This window comes from Lampetra planeri, chromosome 2 (genome assembly GCF_965212315.1).
Source record: "Lampetra planeri chromosome 2, kcLamPlan1.2.h2, whole genome shotgun sequence".
NCBI classification, from domain to species: domain Eukaryota; kingdom Metazoa; phylum Chordata; class Hyperoartia; order Petromyzontiformes; family Petromyzontidae; genus Lampetra; species Lampetra planeri.
In genome coordinates, this window is record NC_136108.1 from 22,949,124 (window position 1) to 22,970,684 (window position 21,561).

General features: G+C 46.4%; 1 protein-coding gene across 2 annotated transcripts; it reads left to right on the plus strand.

Annotated features, from left to right (window-relative positions):
* The first annotated feature begins 1,025 nt into the window (after positions 1–1,025).
* On the plus strand, positions 1,026–19,748 carry LOC144730126 (toll-like receptor 2). 2 transcript variants are annotated; one of them, XM_078610716.1, is made up of 3 exons: positions 1,026–12,170; positions 12,554–12,651; positions 15,348–19,748. In XM_078610716.1, the coding sequence occupies exon 3, from the start codon at positions 15,348–15,350 to the stop codon at positions 17,790–17,792; it is 2,445 nt and encodes an 814-aa protein (XP_078466842.1). In that variant the 5' UTR covers positions 1,026–12,170; positions 12,554–12,651; the 3' UTR covers positions 17,793–19,748. The 2 variants fall into 2 exon arrangements, with proteins under 2 accessions (XP_078466842.1, XP_078466834.1); XM_078610708.1 differs by having other exon boundaries at positions 1,026–12,651.
* Positions 19,749–21,561: the final 1,813 nt, after the last annotated feature.

Sequence of the window (21,561 nt, forward strand, 5' to 3'; positions counted from 1 at the left end):
AGTCATGCATTCTGGAGAACCTCGTCAGGGTAACGTACCAGGCGACATCATGAGCCATGGTCTATTCGCCGTTCGAAACGTGGAAAAACCACATGGCTGTTGGCAGGACACGAGAAACATTCATATTAATTATTGTTCTTGGAAATGCAGACTTCCTCATTTCTAACACAGTGGTGGCAGATAAAATGTTGGGAACAGCAGCTGCTTCTAGGAGACAGTGACATCAAGACTGATTTCTGAGCCTATTTTAATTGTTTCTGCCCATCACAGGCTTCCACAACATAAAGGTTATTTACTTTATACATCGTATAAGTACGGGATGAATATAGCAAACGGATGATGTACTGTATGTACATTTCATCTGTTATCCCAATTGCCCGTTCCACAGCTTATAGAGAGAGTTGATGTCGTTGGCTGCTAGGTGGCTGTAATCACAGGAGCCGGATTAATGTCGACTCAAGTGCATTGCCATGAGTTATGTTGACTTGACTGCTTCGTCAAAATGTCCATCACCATTGCATGTCAAATTAAGCTTCCTCTCCTGAGACGTGGAGATTGTGTTTGTGAAGTCAAGTCAAATTAAAAAAGCACATGATGATGATTTCCTTTGTCTAAGTGAATTTAACATTTGATTGCTTTGTCTGAGAGTTGGTGAATTTCAGATATACTGCTTTCAAATTTATATTTGGGAAAGTGCGAAGTTACTTGCTCCATAGGGGTCGTCCATAAATGACGTCACGCGATTTTGGACGATTTTTGACCACCCCCCATCGTCACACGGTGTCACAAAAAGTCAGACCCCCCCCCCTCAAATATAACGTCACAAAGATCTTCCCCCCAAAAATAAAATTAAACATGCTTCAAATCGCTTTAATTTATTACCATTGAAGTGCGTATTTAATGTGGCGCTGCACTTTGATGTTGTAGGAGAAAACATTTATTAAAAGTCTATTTAATTAAGTAGAACGTGTTGTCTATATTTATTTAAAGTTGCGCATTTTGATGTGACGTCACATTTCTCAAACCCCCCCCCCTCATCACACATCGTCACAAATGTCTGACCCCTCCCCCCCCCCAGGTGCGTGGCGTCATTTATGGACGGCCCTTTAATACATAGGCTTTCGCGACCAATATCATCCATAATTGAGTTTTTTGGGGTTAGATCGCGTAAATATGCGTAAATTTGCGATCTAACCTAAAAAAACTATTATGGATGATTTATTTACCTTTCCTATACTTTGAACTAATATCGTGTTTTTGTATTTGTTGTTGTTCTGCCTTGCCCCGACTGGACGTCTGTGGAAAAGAGCTTTATAGCTCATCGGATCGGATTCCTCCCCCCCTAGGTGCGTGACGTCATTTATGGACGGCCCCATCGTTTGGTGTCCCTAGCTGCAGTCACAAACAGGTGAGTCCTTTATTCGCCACCTTTGCAATCGGTGTCCATATCTTCCGTGGTCTGTGTGGTTGGGGTTAAGCACTGCTCATTATTTGCGTGGAAGATGAAAGCCGGGCAGTCTGCTGGTTCACTGATCATTTGTATGGTGGGCACCTTGCTTGGTTGAAGGCGGGGACATAGACGTGATAGCATAGTACTGTACAACGGTTTTTCTGCACCGTATTCTGCAACCCATAATGTAGCCCTATATCAGCCGATAACACCTGTTTCATGCATGGTGGTTGTCAATTCAAGGACTATGCAGGCTCAAACCAGTTTTTATGAGTTATATCACGAACATTTTATATAGTGCAGTATTTTCATTTTTTCAGTTATTGTATGTAGTGTATAATGTGCTGTATATGTTTGACACTGAAATCAAGCATAGGTCCTTTTTTGGTGTGCTTTTTTCGGTTTCGCCGAATAGGCACGGGACCGCCGGATAATCGTGGAAGCCGGATAATCGATGATCAACTGTATTAAGTATTGTACTCACGAGGGCATTCTACTGCAACTCTTACGAAGCAGCAGTAGGAGACGAGTTTGGAGGGCTACGCTCCCAACCCGGGTCTTAGTGAGTCATATCTGTCTAGCGCACATTTTACACATGGCCAATCGTCATCAAGCCGGGTGGTATATGGCAACAGACTCTGAAGCTTCGTATTCAGCTGCTTATAACATTCATCTAACAACTGCTTTAACATCACAAGAACTGATTATGATGCACTCCGCAATAAAATAAATACAATTGCGATATATATTCTTTACTTTTACCGCGCACTGATGTCCTGCCAATACGTTTGTATTGAGGGTATCTCTATCCCCGGATCGCGTACGTATTAACACTACATCACCACCCCCCCCCCCCCCCAAAAAAAGGAAAAGTCGTCCTCGACTCAACACAACCCGTGAGAATCCAAAGGATGCAGTGTAACTCTGATGGCAGGGGAGTATGAAGGAGTGAAGGAAAAAATAAAAAAAAGCTTAACGAGAAATCCTAAAACGAGACAGTGCACAGAAGGCTCAACCGGACCTTCCAACCGCAACAAGCGAACAATCGACGACAACGTCTGGCACGTAGGAATGACAATGTAATTTTCCTCCGCGGTCCTGTGGTCTTGCATGCGGTGATTGTTCATCACTGTGGGATCATCGCCTGAGCCCGTGCCCGGGTAACCGGGCCATGTAGCTGCAGCTCGGTCGGGTGCTGCCGCGCCTCCTTGGTCACGGGCGGTCCTGGGGAAGGAAGGCAACCTTCTTGAGGATGGTTCGTCGCGGCAAGCAGCTTCCTCGACCTCGGCAGTTATGATGAAGGTAAGTGAACAGGTGAAGGTGTAGGTGTTCGCGATGACCCGGTTTTTGGTGAGTTTAATGAGTGATTCTCCGAGTCTAGCGGTACATCCGTGGTGGGCTTTGACTGGTCAGGCTTTAGACACGCGGGATGTACATACCATCGCTGACGTTCCAATTGGACACGTACACATTGAGGCCTAAGGATCTCTACAACTTTTATAGGGCCCTGCCACGAACGGTGCAGTTTGGGTGAGGTCCGTAAAGGTACCTGTGGGCAGTGTAGCCACACACTATGCGTTTTCATTCGGTAAACGCCTATCTGAATGCAGTCACACCCCCCCCCCCCCCCACACAGAAATCTGCTCTTATCAAGACACTCATTCATCGAGCTAAGAAAGTGTCAGATGGTGACAGTCTGAGAAGTTAAATTCAACATGTTAAAGAAGCTCTGCAAATTAACGGTTACAATGATGCATTGAATGCCAAAACCAAATCAAATAATATGAGCATTAAAACTGCCCAAGTAATTAAAATGATCAAAATACCGTACATTACGGGAGTAACTGATAAACTAGCCAGATGTTTGGAAAAAAAACCATCCGAGTCAGATTTGGAACGGTACATAAAATACAGAAATTAATATCTGGTACAAAAGATGTATTATCGAAGCTATCAATAGAAGGTGTGTACAGGATTAACTGCACTTGTGGCAAATGTTATGTTGGGCAAACACGACGAATGATCAGCATAAGACAAAAGAACATCAGATAAATATTAAATACTCCCAAATACAACTGTCAGCAGTAGCAGAACACGCATTCTAACAAGGACACTCATTGATTTTGATCATGTTGAAGTTCTGTGCCAAACTAGCTACTACTGGCCAAGACTAATTAGATAATCTGTCAAAATTGAAAGAACTAAAAATTATTTTAACCGTTTGGATAGCTACCGACTTAGTGCTGCGTGGAAGCGAATCATCAAATAATACATTGTTTAAATGCATGCCTTATACAGGGCACCATACTTCAATAGGGCTTACCATTGGTACGGCTATTTTAATACACACAATGGACAGAAACGACAAGCTCAAAGGGCTTGCATAATGCGCATGCATAATGTACGTTGGCTCATTACTCCCCCCCCCCCCCCACTTTGCACAAGAGCGCAGAGGTGTGGTCACCACATCTACGCCTCTATATAAGGAACAAAACAGGTGGACTTCTCCACAAATCTGGCTGTCGCCTGATGAAGCTAGTTCTAATTACTGGTGAAATGTCATACTCAGATTGTAAATGCTGTGGCTTGGCTCTCCAACACACTGGTGTGCTATACTAGTGACGAATTGGCATGTTCTGTTTACGTGACAACCCTTATTAGTTGGCTGTGTCGGGTGGTGGCGGGTTTAAACGACACATTTATATATTTACACAGATTTTATGTACTGTGTTGAATCGTATATAGTAGGGTGTAGACTCGTGTGATGTAAGAGAATAAAGTTTAGATGGAAGCATATTATATATATTTTTTACGACATAGAATTGTAATGTATTACTTACTGTTAGTAACTCAGCTTATTGTAGAGTATATTTAGTATACTGATGATAATATGTAGTTTATACTTTAGTTTTTTTTGGTAAAGTCACCCTCTTAAGCCTCACCTTACCATATTAATAAAAAGTGTGCTGTATTTGGCCCTTACCCCCCCCCCCTTCTCCAATCAGCTCCTGCAATCTCTCATTTACTTGATACAGCTGTCGTGGCTGTGACGGTTCCACCTGAAGACGGAAGCTTGTGTTGCCTCCGAAACGTCGTGATTTTTATTTTATTTTACTTTTATTCATTTTAATGTTTTACCTACGTGACTTTACCGAAAAAACCTAAGAATATGAATCCTTGCAGTCACGAAAGCTTAAAATCTAGAATTATACTTTAGTTGTTTACGTGGTGGTTTTAGTTACTGCAGCTACATACTATTAACACTCCTTCCCTTCATTAATGCTACCCTTATCCCCTCCCTTTGATGCTGCTAATCCTGCATAATGCACGGGCATAAATAGTACTATTCACATACCTGCATTTCCCATATCACATACCTGCATTTCCCATATCCCCTCCCTTTGATGCTGCTAATCCTGCATAATGCACGGGCATATGCAGTACTAATCACATACCTGCATTTCCCATAAATATGCTAAATTCCTCTTGATATGCATATTCTTTTGTCAAGGCTCCCCCTTTCTTCCCCCCTTCCAACCCAGCTTATATACATGCTCTAAGCATGTGTGTTGTTTCATTCAGACGCTGTCGCCTCGACAGACCTGGTTTTCACCTGAGGACGGCTACTTGCGTAGTGGCCGAAACGTCGTGAGAATTATTTTATTATGTTTTATTTGTATTATTTTATTACTTCCCTTCTACGTGACTTTACCGAAAGAACCAAGAAGAAGCTTGCCGCTAACACTGCCACTTGAACGTTAAAGATTTGCCATCTTGGTGGCTGTCTTAATATCCTCAATGACTGGACAGCTAGATGCATGCAGCAATGTGTGAACATTTGCATTGTGCTGTTGTGTCATTGTCCATAACGCTGAACCCTGCATGTTATTTACCGATGTGGGCAGGGCAGGAGCCCCAGGGGGGTGCAGCTGTAGCATATTAACATCAGTGCCTACCCATAGTTGCTATCGCTGCCATACAAATGGGTACACGAGAGCAACAGGGGGACAAAGGAACCTCAGCCGAGAATCACTTGTGTTGGCGATAGAGGGGTAAGCGTATTGTGGGAGACATGTTTGTGGGTCGCTCTCACTCTCTGTTAATGCTAGGAACGCCATTCCCCACACCTCGGATAAAGGTTTTTTGGAGGCCTATGTGTTTTCCCAATGTATGAGGTTCAATGTGATCAAATACGTGGCAGTCCCCAGCAGGAGTATGTAAATGGCTGCGCCCAAGACTGTGGGAATGACCACTTCTCGCTGGGAGTAATTCAAAAGTTGATTGACAAAGGGAGGTTGAGAGAGGTAGGGAGGGGTGGAATGGGAGAGCCGGGGTCACGCGATTAGCGCTGGCGAATCCTGTACGACACCTCCCCTATCGGTAGTGAATCAGGGAGCTAGGGCCCAAAGTGGACATAGACCAGGAAGGGCTAAGGACAGGGCATGTGCAGCACACTCTGGTGGAGCGCGCGCTGCGGAGTGGATGTGTGTGGACGAACGGGAAGGCGTAGAGTTCCGCGGGAACTCTTTCCTGGGTTCTCATGCCACTGCGCCGTGCACACTAGGTCGAGTCACCTCAGAAAGTTCCTCTATGCTAAGCCACATTCGAAGTGAGAGATTAAATGTTTGACAGTTTGTGTCATCTTGGTCTTTTTATTGTTGGTGGTGTGTTGTGAGTGTGCAAGTGACTGCTGTTGTCCGGCAACCTCCTCGTTGGTGCCGGAAGGCAACGCTTTGGTGGGCAGTGCCATGGGGGGAGGGCCTATTTAGATTGGCCATTCCCCTCATGGCGTCTGTAACCACCACAGCAGCCAAATGGGGGCTCTGGATGGGTGCCAGGGGCTGGTAACCCCTCCATCTTCAATTAATACCACAAAACCACGACTGAATTTTTTTATTAATAAGCTTGTGCCGGAGGCCCCGGGGGGAAAGGCGTTCATGACGTCTCCTGGCCAAACCCCATTTGGCGGAGCCAGGAGACTGAATCCTTACTCTCGGGGCTCATCCTGAAACAACAAAAAAACACTACGGGTGGCCACGTGGAATGTTCGAATGCTCAATGCAGAGGGGATGCTGCCACTCTTCTGTCGGGAGCTGGACCAGTACCGCCTGGATCTCTGTGGAATTCAGGAGCTCCAATGGACCGGCTCTGGCTCCTGCCGCCATGAGGGGTGGACAGTCCTCTACTTGGGGTAGGAGACTGCCAAACAACAGAGAGTGGCTCTTCTTCTGAACAAAAGAATGAAAGGGGCGTGGGAGCATGGCGGTGAGGTGTGGGAAGCTGTAAGCCCCAGGCTACTTTGGGCTCGCCTTCTCATCAACCAGAGGCGAGGAGTGGTGGTCGTGGTTACTTATGCCCCCACCGAAGACGAACATCCGTGGAGGGATGCGGCAAGACCAATGAGTCAGATGCCTTCTATGACATCCTGTCACAGGTGCTAGCTACAGTGGCCCCTCAGGATAGAGTCATCTTGTTGGGTGACTTCAATGCCCGAGTTAGTCAAGATGCTGGCACCATGGTCTGGAGTGATTGGAAGGCATGGACCAGATCAGCTCAATAACAATGGCAGGAGACTGCTAGATTTTTGTGCAGCCCATGGGCTTGTAATTACCAACACGCTGTTCCAGCATCGGCGCATCCACACAACATCATGGATGCATGCCAGGTCTAAGCAAGAACATCTGCTGGACTACATAGTGATGGAACAGTGGATGCGGGCCCATGTCCTTGATACTAGGACCTACCATGGAGCTGATCTGCCCACTTACCATCGACTTGTCATCTGTAAGATGCGCCTGCCATTCTTCCACTCTGGTGGTGGGTGTACACCCAGGACCCCATTCAAATCAATAGTGGCATGGTCTCAGCTAGCTGATGAAAGTTGCAAGCGAGAATTTCATTATCGCTTGCGGCTGGGGTTGGCATCGTCCCCCACTCCTGATCTTGAGGGGAAAAGGACGAGATTTAGGACTGTGGCTCATGCAGCTGCAATGGCTGCTTTGGGTATACGATCCAGACCTCCCCAGAGACCCTGACTGACAGAGGTGTTCAGGCTGGCTGAGAAAAAGCGACAGGCCCACTCTCATCGGCTACAGCATCCCACATCGGAGAATGAGGAGGCTTACCGCAGCCTTTGCTCGGAGGTTCGGAGAGCGATGAGGCGCTGCAAGGATAGGTGGTGGTCACGGGTTGCTGAGGAGATGGAGATTGCCTCAATGGCCTGCGATCAAAAATCACTCTTTAACTCCATCAAAAAAGTAACCTGCAGCGCCATACATATTACCATCATTAGGGAAAAGAACGGTGATCCAATCTCTGACCCCAAGGAACAGGTTTTCAGATGTGCTGAGCATTTCTGTGAGGTCCTGGGGGAGGGGAAATCCCTCAGCCTGGAAAACAACATGGGACAAAGTGGGGATGATCCTGCTGAGGTTGCGGTGCCTCAAATATTGGAAGAAGAAGTCACCCCATGTGAGTGGCTGGCTGAGGTGCCATCTGTTGAGGAAGTACTGAAGGTGATCCGGAGTCTGAGACCAGGAAAGGCACTGGGCAGAGATGATCTCCCAAGCGAAATGCTGAGGGAGGGTGGCGTTTGTGCACAGACTGCCCTACATGACATCATAACAGCAGTCTGGACCACTGGACAGGTTCCGCAGGATTGGAATGATGCCCTGGTGGTTCCCCTCTTTAAGAAGGGGGACCGCACAGACTGTAACAACTACAGGGGCATCTCACTCCTCAGTGTGCCGGGAAAGGTCCTGGCAAGGATTATTCAACATCGCCTTGCTAGGCACGCTGAGGTTGAGGATTTCAGAGCCCCAATGCGGTTTCAGCAAAGGGCGGTCCTGCACAGATGCCATATTTTTTGTCCGTCTGCTACAGCAGAGGTGTAGGGAATTCCAACAAGATGTACATCTCTGCTTTATTGACCTGGTCAAGGCCTATGATAGCATCAGTAGGTCTGGGCTCTGGGTTGTTCTTTGTGCTTTCGGAGTCCCTGACCCTCTGCTCATAATCATTAAGGGCCTTCATGATAGTCAGCGGGCCCAGGTAAAACTACGTGGCTGGGAGTGGGAGCCATTCTCTGTGTAGTGTCCAGCTCACAGACCTTCGGAGATAGCGTGGAGGCAACACGTTTATTACAACTTTCCCTAATACACACGAAAGGGTATAGCTGCCCCTTTGTCAGCTACCCAAGACCCTGGCTTGGGTCCGGGTCTCGTCTATCGGCAGGTCTTCTCCTGGCATGACGGCTTTCCGGCTTCTCCTCGTCGACAGCCCCCCCTAACCTGTTTGGTGGTCCAGTTTATATTCCAGGCCCAGGGAGCTCTGTCTGCCCCTTTCCACGCCTCCCTTCTCGGGCTTTTTAGAGGGGTCTCGTCTCAGCCCCAGGGCCCCCTACCCTTCAGAGGTTGGCACTGCACGCAGAGCGCAGTGCTCTCCATCATCTTCAGACGATCTCTTCCGGCCCTTGCTAGACCCGGTACTGCGCTCCTCCTGCACCGCTGTTGGCAGTGTGAGCGGCGCGTGTCTTGCCTCACACAGGCCTGCTTAACGTATCCTGCAGTGGTATCCACCGATGCTTTGGGGTACGACAGGGATGTCCTCTGGCTCCCACATTATTTTACATCTATTTCGACCACGTAGTTCGTGAAGCCTTCAATAGTTGTACCGGAGGAATTTCCATCTGGTACAGATACAATGGGAAGCTGATCGATGCCCGGGTGCGGTCAAGGGATGGCTCTCTATTGCTCAACCATGTTATGTATGTCGATGATCTGGTAATTGCTGCTCACTCAGAATATGAGTTGGAGGCGCTGCTACTGAACCTGGAGCTTGTCACTAAGAGGTGGGGCCTTACCATCAGCCCCACCAAAATTAAGCACCTGCTTGGGTATTTTGTACCATCGGACACTCCACCCCCACAACTCCCAATTGGTGATAGGGCAGTTGTGAAGAGAGTGGAGAGTTTCCCATACCTGGGCAGTGTGCTCATGACCGGCTCCGGTTTGACAGCAGAGGTCTCACTCCAAATCAGTCGAGCGGCATTATCTTTCATCGCTTGCGAAACGCTTTGTGGAAGCTACCTGGTCTGTCGCTCCACACAAAGCTTCAGATCTTCTCGGCCACAGTCATTCCCTCCCTTCTCTACACTTGCGAAACGTGGTCCCCCCTAATTGAACATCTTCGCCGGTTAGAAACATTTAGGCTGGCCTGCCTACAATCCATCCTGGGTTTAACCAGGCTGGATTGTGTGAGGAGCTCACAAATCCTTGAAGGATCTGGACAATGTCCCATCGGTGAGCTCCTACGGCAGGCAAGGCTGGGTCATGTAGCCCGCATGCCCAGCCACCGCATAACTTAACAGCTTTTGTTCAGTCGGATAGAGGGGGCTAAACCAGCGCGGCATGGGCTAGAGAATCGATGGAGTAATGTGGTACACGAGGATGTGGAGCTGAGTGGACTTGCCGATGACTGGTACCAGCAGTGTCAAGATTGGCCTCTGTGGAGGAAGCTCATGAAGGATGCTACTGGGCAGTTGGAGGCAGTCGCCCTCCAACAACAACAGAGGGCGGAGGAGCGATGCTCACAACAACGAGTAGAGCGCCGGGTGGCTAAAGCACAGCAAGTTGGCACAGTAGGGGGCACAGGAGGTGCATCAGCAAGCCATCCCAGTCAGTCGACCCTTGGCATCTGGGTCTGCCCCATGACCTCGTGCCAGCGGGTGTTCGACACTTCACGTGGCTTCAACGTGCACATAGCCTGGCACAAGCGTCGTGGTGACGTCACCGCCACTTAGTGGCGAATGGCGGTTGTTGTTGTTGTTCGGCAAGTAGCTAATTCTATAAGAGGGCTCGACCGGAACAGGACACCCATCATTTATAAAACCCTCCCTGCAACCGGCGAGGTGTGCACAGAGACTTCACCCCGAGGAACCGTCTCCGTGAGCCATGGGAAGGCCGCATAACCTCAGGGGGAAGGGGTATTGGGCGTGTGTGCATGGGGCAAGGGGACAATTTTAAGCCATGCTCACACTACGTGCAGAGGGGCCACCGACGAGTAATTTGCACCCTGAACAAAGCGGTTCCCCCTCTAATAGACCAGACCAGGCCATGCCCGTGCCGTCAGAGGTCGCAAATTCGTGGCGCACACCGGTGCACTCGGATGAGGGGGGGAAGTACCCTCCAGGAGGGCGTTGCTCGGAGGAAGTACTGTCCTATACTGGGGACGAGGACACTGAGGAAGAGATGGAAACCCACCAGAGGTGGGGCCATTGAGTTCCCCGCCAGGCCCAGCAGCATGGTAGAGTGTCACGCAATGTGCCCTCGAAAGAGTTGCTAGCAGAGACTAGAGATGATGGCGCACGAGGGCCTGGCAGAGGCAGGAGCTGCCCTGGGCAAGCACCCGCCGTGGCAGCAAGGCAAACCAATTTCCCCTCCCTGCTGATGTAGACTTCGTGTGGCAAATGCAGACACAAATAAAATGACTCAGAGACATGGAGATCTTTAAATCGCCTCTAAGTAGGAGTCGGCAGGTTAAAGGTCAACACGAGTGTGTATCTGGGGTTAAACAAAGACCGTGTAACACTGATCGGTCTGCAGGTTCCTAACGGAGTCATGCAGTCTGGAGAACCTCATCAGAGTTACGGACCAGGCCACATCATGAGCCATGGTCTATCCACCGTTTGAAATGGAGAAAAAAACCCATGGGCGGAGTTTTGGGAAGGGCATCTTTATTCATTTATTTTCAGTAATTACAATTAAGATTAAAAATGATGAAATTATATGCAACCACGATTTCTGATGTGAGGGACAAAGCGAACCAGAACCCAACTGCTCTTCCTTTCCGTGGTATTTGCATACAGTGATTCAAAATGTGCAACCACATTATTTTTCAAGTTTGACAACAGCCTACATGATGAGAGTGGACGCTAACGTGTAAGTGATAATCCACAATGAGCCGTGCGGTTGTAGGAAAATAAACCAAGACGGGAGGACATGATGCTGCTCGGTTTAGTTTACTTAAGAATTTGTTGTTTTGCGAATGTTGGTAAGTGGTAGCTGTTAAAAAAAGTCTAATAATTAGGTTAACACAAAAAACAATTAAGGGTGATGAAATAATAGGTCCTATTTGCAACGTGATTTTAGAACAGGAGTCTTAAAATCACCTTTTTAATAGGACCCGTTATATCATCACCCTGAGTTATTTTTTTTTTAACGTAAACTATATTTGTGATTTCAGATACACTCTAACAATGTAAGTGTAGCTAGTAACAAGTTGTAAATTCCGAAGATAGATCGACCCATTAATAAAAGTATTGAGTATTTCTCTATCATTCTCCTGGCCACGCAGTGCGCTGGGACAACTGAAAATAAAAATGAAAAGGTGCTTGTGTACGGTTTTAAAATTCTGTTTTATGATCGCAGAGACAATGAAGTGTTACACAATGCAGAAATTAACATGCTATGAAGTCCCCTGCCAATCCAAATATATAAGTCAAACTCCGCCTATGAAAAAACCACACGGCTGTTGGCAGGACACGAGAGTGATTAATATTAATTCTGGTTCTTGGAAATGCACAGACTTCCTCATTTCTAGCAACGTGGTTGCAGATAAAAGGTTGGGAGCAGTAGCTTCTTCCAGGAGACTGTGACATCAAGGCTATCTTCTAGCCCTATTTTCATTTTCTCTAACCATCACAAACTTCCTCAACATAAAGGTAATTTACTTTATGCATTGTATCATTTCGGGATGAATATAGCAAACGTACTGTACATGTACTGTACATTTAATCTGTTAACCCAAATGTCTGTTCCACAGCTAATAGAGTTGATGTAGTTGGCTGCTAGAAGGCTGCAATCACAGGAGCCAGATTCATGTCGACTCAAGTGCATTGCCATGAGTTGTTGACTTGAATTCAACGTGAAAATGTTCCATCACCATTGCATTTCAAATTAAGCTTACTCCCCTAAGTCGTGGAGATTGTGTTTGTTAAGTCAATTTAAATTTTAAAAAGCACATATTATTTCCTTTGGCCAACGAAAAAGTATCAGAGATTCAGTTGTCTAAGTGAATAAAAAATGTATTTGCTTTGTCTGAGAGTTGGTGAATTTCAGATATCCTGCCTTCAAATTTATATTTGGGGAAGTGCGAAGTTACTTGCTCTATAGTTTGGTGTCCCTAGCCGCTGTCACACAAAGGTGAGTCCTTTATTCGCCACGTGTGCATTCGGTTTCGGTATCTTCCGTGATCTGTGTGGTTGCGGTTATGTACTGCTCATTATTTGCATGGAAGATGAAAGCCGGGCAGTCTGCTCGTAGGTTCACATATCAGTTGTTTGGTAGGCACATTGCTTGGTTGAAGGTGGGGGACATAGACGTGATAGCATAGTACTGTACAACGGTGTTTTTCTGCGTTGCATTCTGCTGACCATAATGTAGCGCTACAGCAGCCTCTAATACTTGTTTCATGCATGGTGGCTGTCACTCCGAGGACTACGCAGGCTCAAATCTGTTTTATGAGGTACGAGCTGGAAGTACCCGGCGTTGCCCGGGCGAAAAAACTTCTCTTAAAAACATACACAGATAATAAGCAATTGTGAAAGCCCGGTGGGCCATTTGTCCATTTCTCCACCAACACAATTCTAAGAGGCTTGCATGAGTCCAAAAAGTTAAAGAAAGTGGGGGGTAAATGGTTCATCTAAAAGGTTAGCGAAAATAGTCGACCCCCCCCTCAAAATATATATATTTACCCCCACGTAGGTATATATACCTACATACCCTACCTACAATAGAGACTCTGTAGTTGTATCTATTGAATGCACAGCAGTATCTACTGAGCCAGTAGTAGCTACTGACTGTACAGTAGTATTTACTGATTGTAGCAGTATTTACTGACCGTAGTGGTATATACTGACTGTTTTAGTATCTACTAACTCTATATAGCAGTATCTACCAACTCGATAGCAGTATCTACTATCACTACAGCAGTGCATACCGATTGTGGTGGTACTTGCTATCACTACAGCAGTATATACCGACTGTGGTGGTACCTGCTATCACTACAGCAGTGCATACTGACTGTGGTGGTACCTGCTATCACTACAGCAGTGCATACCGACTGTGGTGGTACCTGCTATTACAGCAGTGCATACTGACTGTGGTGGTACCTGCTATGATTACAGCAGCACATACTGACTGTGGTGGTACCTGCTATGATTACAGCAGTGCATATCGACTTTGGTGGGACCAGCTTTCACTACAGCAGTGCATACTGACTGTGATGGTATCCTGATATTGCTACAGCAGTGCATACTGACTGTGGTGGTACCTGCTTTCACTATAGCATTGCATACTGACTATGGTGGTACCTGCTATGATTACAGCAGTGCATACTGTGGTGGTACCTGCTATGATTACAGCAGCGCAAACTGACTGTGGTAGTACCTGCTATTATTACAGCAGTGCATACTAACTGTGGTGTAACCTGCTGTAACTACAGCAGTGAATACTGACTGTGGTGGTACCTGCTATTATTACAGCAGTGCATACTGTGGGGGTACCTGCTTTAACTACAGCAGTGCATACTGACTGTGGTGGTACCTGCTATGACGACAGTAGTACATGCTGACTCTATAGCAGTATATATCGACTCTATAGCACAAACTACTAACCTGACAGAATGCCGTGGTGAGGCCTAGTCCCAGCTGGCTGAGGCTGCGGGCTGGGCCGCTAACCCCCCACCACCATCTCCCCACCCCGCACTACAATAATACTATCTAAGCGCTATAATATAAGTATCTACCGACCCTATAGTAGTAAGTGCACACATTGGGGCGCGGGGGGGGAGAAGAGGACATGACATTTTGATGAATTTACCTCAGCGTTTGCATTCTGAACGTGAATGAGAAATCTCCCAACCGTCCACCGATGACGTGTGTGCGTTGCCAGGGGCAACACCCGGGCAGCTTGAGGAGCACGTGGAAATAATTAAATAACGAAAAATCGCACAGAAAATGCTTTTTTAACTAATTGAAAGGTGACGGATGTGAAAAAAATATAGCGCTTGCCCACAACGGGGCTTAGGGCGTGCTGCTTTGCAATTTTTTTCTACATAAACCCCACGGTTTGAGGGCCAAATACTTCGCAAGCGCGCGTGCGCAGACAGACAGATGGACAGACGGACGGACAGACAAAAAATTACTTTTATAGGTTAGATTAGTTATGAAAAATGTATATAGTGCAGTATTTTCATTGTTTAAGTTGTTGCATGTAGTGTACAATGCACTGCATATGTTTGAGACAAATCAAGCATAGCTACTTCTTTTTTTGTTACGCACGTGGTGCCGATCACCGGACTCGTACAGCCTTTGGAGTGGTTTTGCCTGTTGCCTCGAATCAGGCCGGGGGCCGCTGGATAATGTTGGAAGCCGGATAATCGCATCCTGGATAATCGATGATCATCTGTATTATATACTGTACTCACGAGGGCATTCTACTGTAACTCTTACGAGGCAGCGGTGGGAGACGAGGTTGGAGCTGCTACGCTCCCAACCCGGGTCTTAGTGATGCCCCCATTATAAATGTCTGTGGTGAGGTTTCTTTTAGGTTGAGACTGATACTCTATCCTGGTCTCATGGGTGCTCATCTGCCTAAAAGCACTGTAATTTCATTGAAAAAAATCGATAATTTTCAAAAAAATGTATTCGTCATTATCGAATCATTGAAGGTGGAATCTGGTTGGCTCACAGCGTTCGTCACTCTTATTGGGTGAGCGAATGATGGAGGCGGGTACGTTTCCTCGGCCTGTGCTGTTGTGTCTTCTCACTTAGAAACGCTGTTTAGATGTATTTAGATTTAAAACCTAAGCAAGGTCTGCCTGCATTTTTCTCTTACAGATGGCTTTTAAAGTCAAGATAGCCAGAAGAATGCTGATGTGCACTCCTGTAATCCTCTGTGTAATGGGGTTTATAGAAGCGTCATTGAGAGAGATGAATGATCCTGATCCGCACTGCCACTTCCAAGACGAGGGTCGAATCGCAGACTGTTCAGACCGTAGGCTGACACACGTGCCTCGGGGTCTCTCAGCTGATATAACTCACCTCGGCCTGTCCTACAACAACATAGAGGCTCTTGAAGTCGGGGATTTCTCCAGTACTCCGAACCTGCAGGTTCTCTCCGTGTCCTATAACCACATTCAGAAGATACATCCCCAAGCAATGTCCACTTTGAAACGTTTATATTATCTGGATCTCTGCCAGAACAACCTCCCAAAGAAGCCTGGAGAGGCTCTTGCAAGCCTCCAAAACCTGCGAGTTCTCAATATCTCTATGAACAACTACACCTCATTTGCTTTGGGAGAGGACTTCTCCAGAATGTCGAACCTACGAGACCTCACCATCGGAACGTCAAAAACCACAGCACTAAATGCGTCTGACTTCCAAGCACTGGAAAGCGTCCCCCTAAAATACTTGACCTTGAACACTGGTTCACCTCTTTGGGTTTACGAGATTGGGGCTCTTGTCCACTTGGGTTCTCTGGAAAAACTGACCACGAACGTCTCTGTTGACAAGGACCCACTCGTTTTATCAAAAATTTTGACAGACCACAACAAAAACAAAATTAGTGAACTTGAAATACGCAACATGTTGATTTCCCCTCTTCAAAACAGCTCTATCGATTTATTCAGAGGCCTGGACCCCTGTAAATCACTAAAATATTTCAAGCTCCTCAGAACAAACTTTACAGATAAAGAAGTAAGCAATGTTGTTAAAAACCTCTACTTGTCCGAAGTAACCACTGCGGTGTTTCAAAACTGTACATACACTGAAACGGGAATGGTGCATTTTCTAGGAATTAAAAATGTAAGCAGGTTCGCGCCGATCAAGAGAATAGTGATAGACAAGGTATTTCACACAAAAATGGAATATCCAAAGATTGTTATTAATAACACATTGTTTCCAAACATTTCCCAATTAAAGATATCAAACACGGGCATGAACAAAGTACCCTGCTTTCTATTGAAGATCAAGGCTATTCAGCAGCTAGATTTCTCCAGAAACCTTCTCACTGAAAATGGCCTCTGGTGGGACCCTTGCAACTACACGGTGATCCTTCCGGAAGCCACTGAATTGATCATAAGTCATAATTATTTCAAAGATCTCAAAACAATAGCCCAAATGGTATCCCTGATGCCCCGCATCAATTCACTGGACGTGAGTTACAATGGCATTAATTACATCTATGAGTGCAAGTGGCCACCTTCTCTGGAGAGGTTGATCCTCCGTAACAATGAAATCAGTAAAGAGTCTGTAATCTGCACTTCTGCCAGCCTCAAGTTTTTGGACCTCTCCTACTCAAGATTGGAGACATTTCCCAATTACATCTTGACCGATGCAATATCTCTAGAGGAGCTCCATCTCACTGGGAATCTTATTCAGTATATTTCTTCTGATGTACAATCCCGATCTCTACAGGTTCTATATGTGGACTATAATGCTGTGGGCATCATTGGCGAAGGCACTTTCCAGGACCTCCAGCAAATTAAATCAATCACTCTGGGAAACAATCCGTTTTACTGCATATGTGACCTTTACTGGTTCCGACAACATTTTAATAAGACACTTCTAAATGGCTGGCCACACGATTACACATGCAGCTACCCAAAATATCTTGCTGGCAAGAAAATTGATTATTTCAACCCTAATATTTTCAACTGCGACAAAAGAATCGTAATTTCTTTCAGTGTTGTTGTTACAGTGGTCGTCATAGCCCTTGTCATCGGCATTGGTCATTATTTTGATGCCATATGGTACATACGCATGGGTTTCATTTGGGTGTCTGCAAAGAGAAGGAGATACACAATCATTTCAGGAGAAGAGGATCTTCCTTTCCAGTATCACGCATTCATCTCTTACAGCCACCTGGACTCCGAGTGGGTGCAGAACATGTTGGTGCCGACACTTGAGCATTCGAATCCTGACCTGCGGCTCTGCATCCACGAGCGAGACTTCACCCCTGGACATTGGATCGTAGACAACATCATTCAGTGCATCGAGAAGTCGTCCAAGACCCTGTTCGTCCTCTCCAAGAACTTTGTGAACAGTGAGTGGTGTCACTACGAGCTGTACTTTGCGCAGCACCACATGGTGGAGGAGAAGCAAGACTCGCTTGTTCTGCTGCTGCTCGAGCCGCTGCCCAAGAACTCGTTGCCAAGCAAATTCTGCAAACTCCGCCGCCTCCTCAACAACAAGACCTACCTAGAATGGCCGGCAGAGGAGAGCAAGCACACCGTATTCTGGGCCAGCCTCAATGCAGTGCTGCAGTCGAGCCCATACCTGTGACACAATGCAGTGTCATGGGTAACCAGTGGGGTTGATCAAGAGATGTCAAAACCAACAAAACGAAAGCTTATATTTACTGCACATAATAAATAACGTAAATAATAACATGCTTCGTGCGTATTTTCCAATTGCCGACGTTAACACGAGCTGCCACCAACTCCCTACCACCCCCAGCAGCATCACACCCCTTACGGACGACCTTTGTCCGGGAAGGGGCTACACCACCGAAGAGCGGCTCTACACCATTAGAGCGAGACCAGCTGCGCTTGGCCCGCGACTGGAAAATGCTAGCTGACATTGGCCGGAAACTTGTGTTTCCTCCGGAGATCGCAACCACCACCCTAAGACCTGACATGGTGCTCTGGTCCTGTTCGCTCAAGAAGGTCTTCATCATTGAGCTCACAGTACCCTGGGAGGACTCAGTAGATGAGGCTTATGAGCGAAAACATCTGCGCTATGCCGATCTAGCTGCCAAAGCACGGCATCATGGCTGGAACACAGAAGTCCGACCAGTGGAGGTGGGCTGCAGAGGTTTTGTGGCAACATCTACAACCAGACTGCTTAGAGACCTGGGAATTAAGGGCCAGAGCCAGCGTTCGGCAATCAGAGTTGTATCGGAGGCGGCAGAAGGCAGCAGTCAGTGGCTCTGGATGAAGAGGAAAGACCCCAGCTGGGCCCCGACGTGAGAGGGCCAGGAGGTATGCGGTCAACAATGCTTGACTCAGGGAGGAGGACGCCCCTGCCATGCATAGTCCCATGGGTTGTTGGCTATCAACAACAAGACAACTCCTATGACTATTTGGGAATGGGACGCAAGCGTAGGATTGATCACCCTGTCGCTGGCCGCCTTTGGGGAGGGTGTATAGTGTGAAAGGCCGAAACACCCTAGGAACCAAAGGTACACTACTGACGATGCGCTCCCCAAATTTCACCAGGCTCACTGTTCATGAACTCTTGGAAGTGCTTGCACAAAGGATAGTAACATCTCATCCTGTGTTCTTGGAATCTTATCACGTTTTATTGAAGGGCCTTAATAGCATCAGATCTCAATGAAATTATCAGCCTTGGTCAATACAAAGGCCTCCCCAAGCTTACGCCACTTCACACAGCCCTGCGATGTGACAATCCGCCCAGTGCCTGCGTGCTGATCTAATCGCTCCATGTAATCGGTGGTCATCCTTCCGGTGTGTTCCACATTCCTTGGCTACCACTCTGTTATTATTCTTGACGTGTCCTACAAAAGCCCACTTAATTTGTGTTAACATTTGGGATGTAATTAACCTGCATAGATGCTGTAATCCATGCGTTTACTCTCCATGTAATTCTAAGCACAATTATATCCACGCTTTTTTGCACAAATTTAATATTTCGTGAATGACTGTTTCAGAATCATATCATAGAAGGTAGCACACTCATTAAACATTGAATCTAGTACGTAAATTTGTTTAAGAGTTTCTAATCAATTTACTGCTGAGTTGAAACTAATATTTGGCGGATTAAACGTGTGGACCTTGCTCGTTGGATGTCCTCTATGTTATTCATGATTTTGTTTCTAATAATCTTTTTTTACAATTTATATCTGAGGCTAATATGTCTGTAGCTCTTCCAATCGGTTAATCAATCACGCTGAATAAGGGAAAGATTCAGTAATTATTTCTGATTGCAGTTGTGAATTTTGATAACTTTGTTTCAGAATTTGGTCCTGCTTTTCTGATGTTCACAGATAAACCATCTAGCCCAGAATCTTTCCCTTTTTCATCCTTGAAGGCCTGACTTGATTTCTTTAAAAAAAAGGTGTAACATTGGAACATCCTCCTCTTCTTCTGAGAACCGGTCTGATTTCTGGGATCTACTTTTTTAAAGCCAGGTTGATTGGATAACAAAATCTCAAGATAATGCATATAAGTTGCCGTGTAACGATTCACCAATTAATAAAATGTAATTCTCATATCACGATACATGCGTTGAATCATGCTTGTGTGAATCAATGATTTTCGATTCGTATATGCTGCATGTGTAGTGCCATGTCTCACCCACAATTTCTGCAGAAGTAACATGGCCTGGGGTATGTGACCATTCCCATGCCAAGATTGGAGCCTTGAATGATAGTGGAGATAGCTGGAACAAGGATGTGGGGACGAGCAAGCGAGGTGATGGGGACTCATAAGATGCTAGCATGCACGTCAACACAGTCACATTCCTCGACTTGGCTTGACCTTACGCTCTGCACCATTTCTGTGGTTTCTTCCCAGGCCAGACTTAGATACTATTAACCACAATCTCCTCACATGGTAATTTAGTTGGCATTAACATAGAATATGCAGAGAGACCTTCAGAAGTCTGTAAATAGGAGCCTGCAACTCTTCACTAGTTGAGCGCTTAGGGCTTGGAAATGCAAGTATCTCAAGAGGTACGAGAATTATGCCGTACCCTAATCGCTGTGGATCAGGTTGACCTTGTGAAAAGCAGCAGACATGTCAAGTAGACCAAGTAGTGTTATGTCTCCACGATCAGCTAAGAAAGCATCTGAAACGAACTTTAGTAATGTAGTATTTAAATATTGACTTAAAGCTTTCGTGACTGCAGGAATTCATATTATTTGGTTCTTTCGGTAAAATCACGTAGATAGAAAATAATAAAAAGGTAAAAAAACCACGACGTTTCGATCGCAACACAAGCGATCGTCCTCAGGTGAACAAATACAGCTGGCGGACCGTTGCAGAGCCACTGCAATCTTTGGATCAGCATTTGCCTTCTTTAATAAGGTATAACAATGGTGTGCCGCTGACTCAATTGAGAGAATCTGTGAAGAAGTGGCGCGTTACAAATGTTAGAATCTCGGGGAGAAACTTCACAAGTACGTTGGTTGGTAATAGATCGTGCACATTACTTCAAAGGGGCACCTATGATTACACCGATCATTTGTGATGACCTGCGCGCTGACGGATACGTGTCTGCCGGTACACCCACCCACACGTGTGTGCCGGTACACTCCATTGTCAATTGTCGCCATCTTGGTTCAGCAGCTCATGGTGACAATCATTCTGCGCACTCGAACAGCGATATTTGGACCGCGCAGCTTCATGCTCAGCGGTCGATAGGCCTGTTGCATGTTCGAGACTTTTTATAGACATTTAACCAGTTCAGTAGAAAATGCAAGTTAGAAATGTTCAATGAAGATACAAAGTATGGATATAAATATTACCACAGGAGGAATAAAATATTTGGGGTGTGCAACTTGGACACACCCGCAAAGCGAGCTTGGTAAAGGTTAAATGCAGCATAAGGATGCCATTTAGATTTTTTTGCAAAAAAACAAGAGCCCCTTATAAGGCGCATACCACAACAAGTGGGGGGGGGGGTGTTGGGTACAAATACTCCACGGACTAAGGCTCGATTCTCCATACTCCTGGGTCCATAGATTGGGATGAAATTGGGGTTACTGTCCCACACACGTGAGGACTACGAGCAGAAGCATCTGTTATCATATAGGGAGGGAGAAATAAGGTATGAGGGACAAAAGTAGGGGGAAGCCTACACGTACCAAGTAGACTTGCCCTCCTCAGAAGTCCCGCGGGGCGGTGACTGAATCCCGTCTATCCTCAGATGGGGGGAAGGAGGGCAATACCCCAAGAACTCGTCTCCTCCCCCCTCGACCTCCCTGGATCCACATCCCACAAACTCCGCGGGGGTGGAAACCATCCGGCTCCGAACTCTCATTCCTCACCCTCGAGCTTATGGCGAAATATTCCGATCAGCCGAGGGCTAA

Excerpts from the sequence above, each read along its gene's own strand:
- LOC144730126 (XM_078610708.1), top strand. The coding sequence starts at position 15,348 with ATGGCTTTTAAAGTCAAGATAGCCAGAAGAATGCTGATGTGCACTCCT.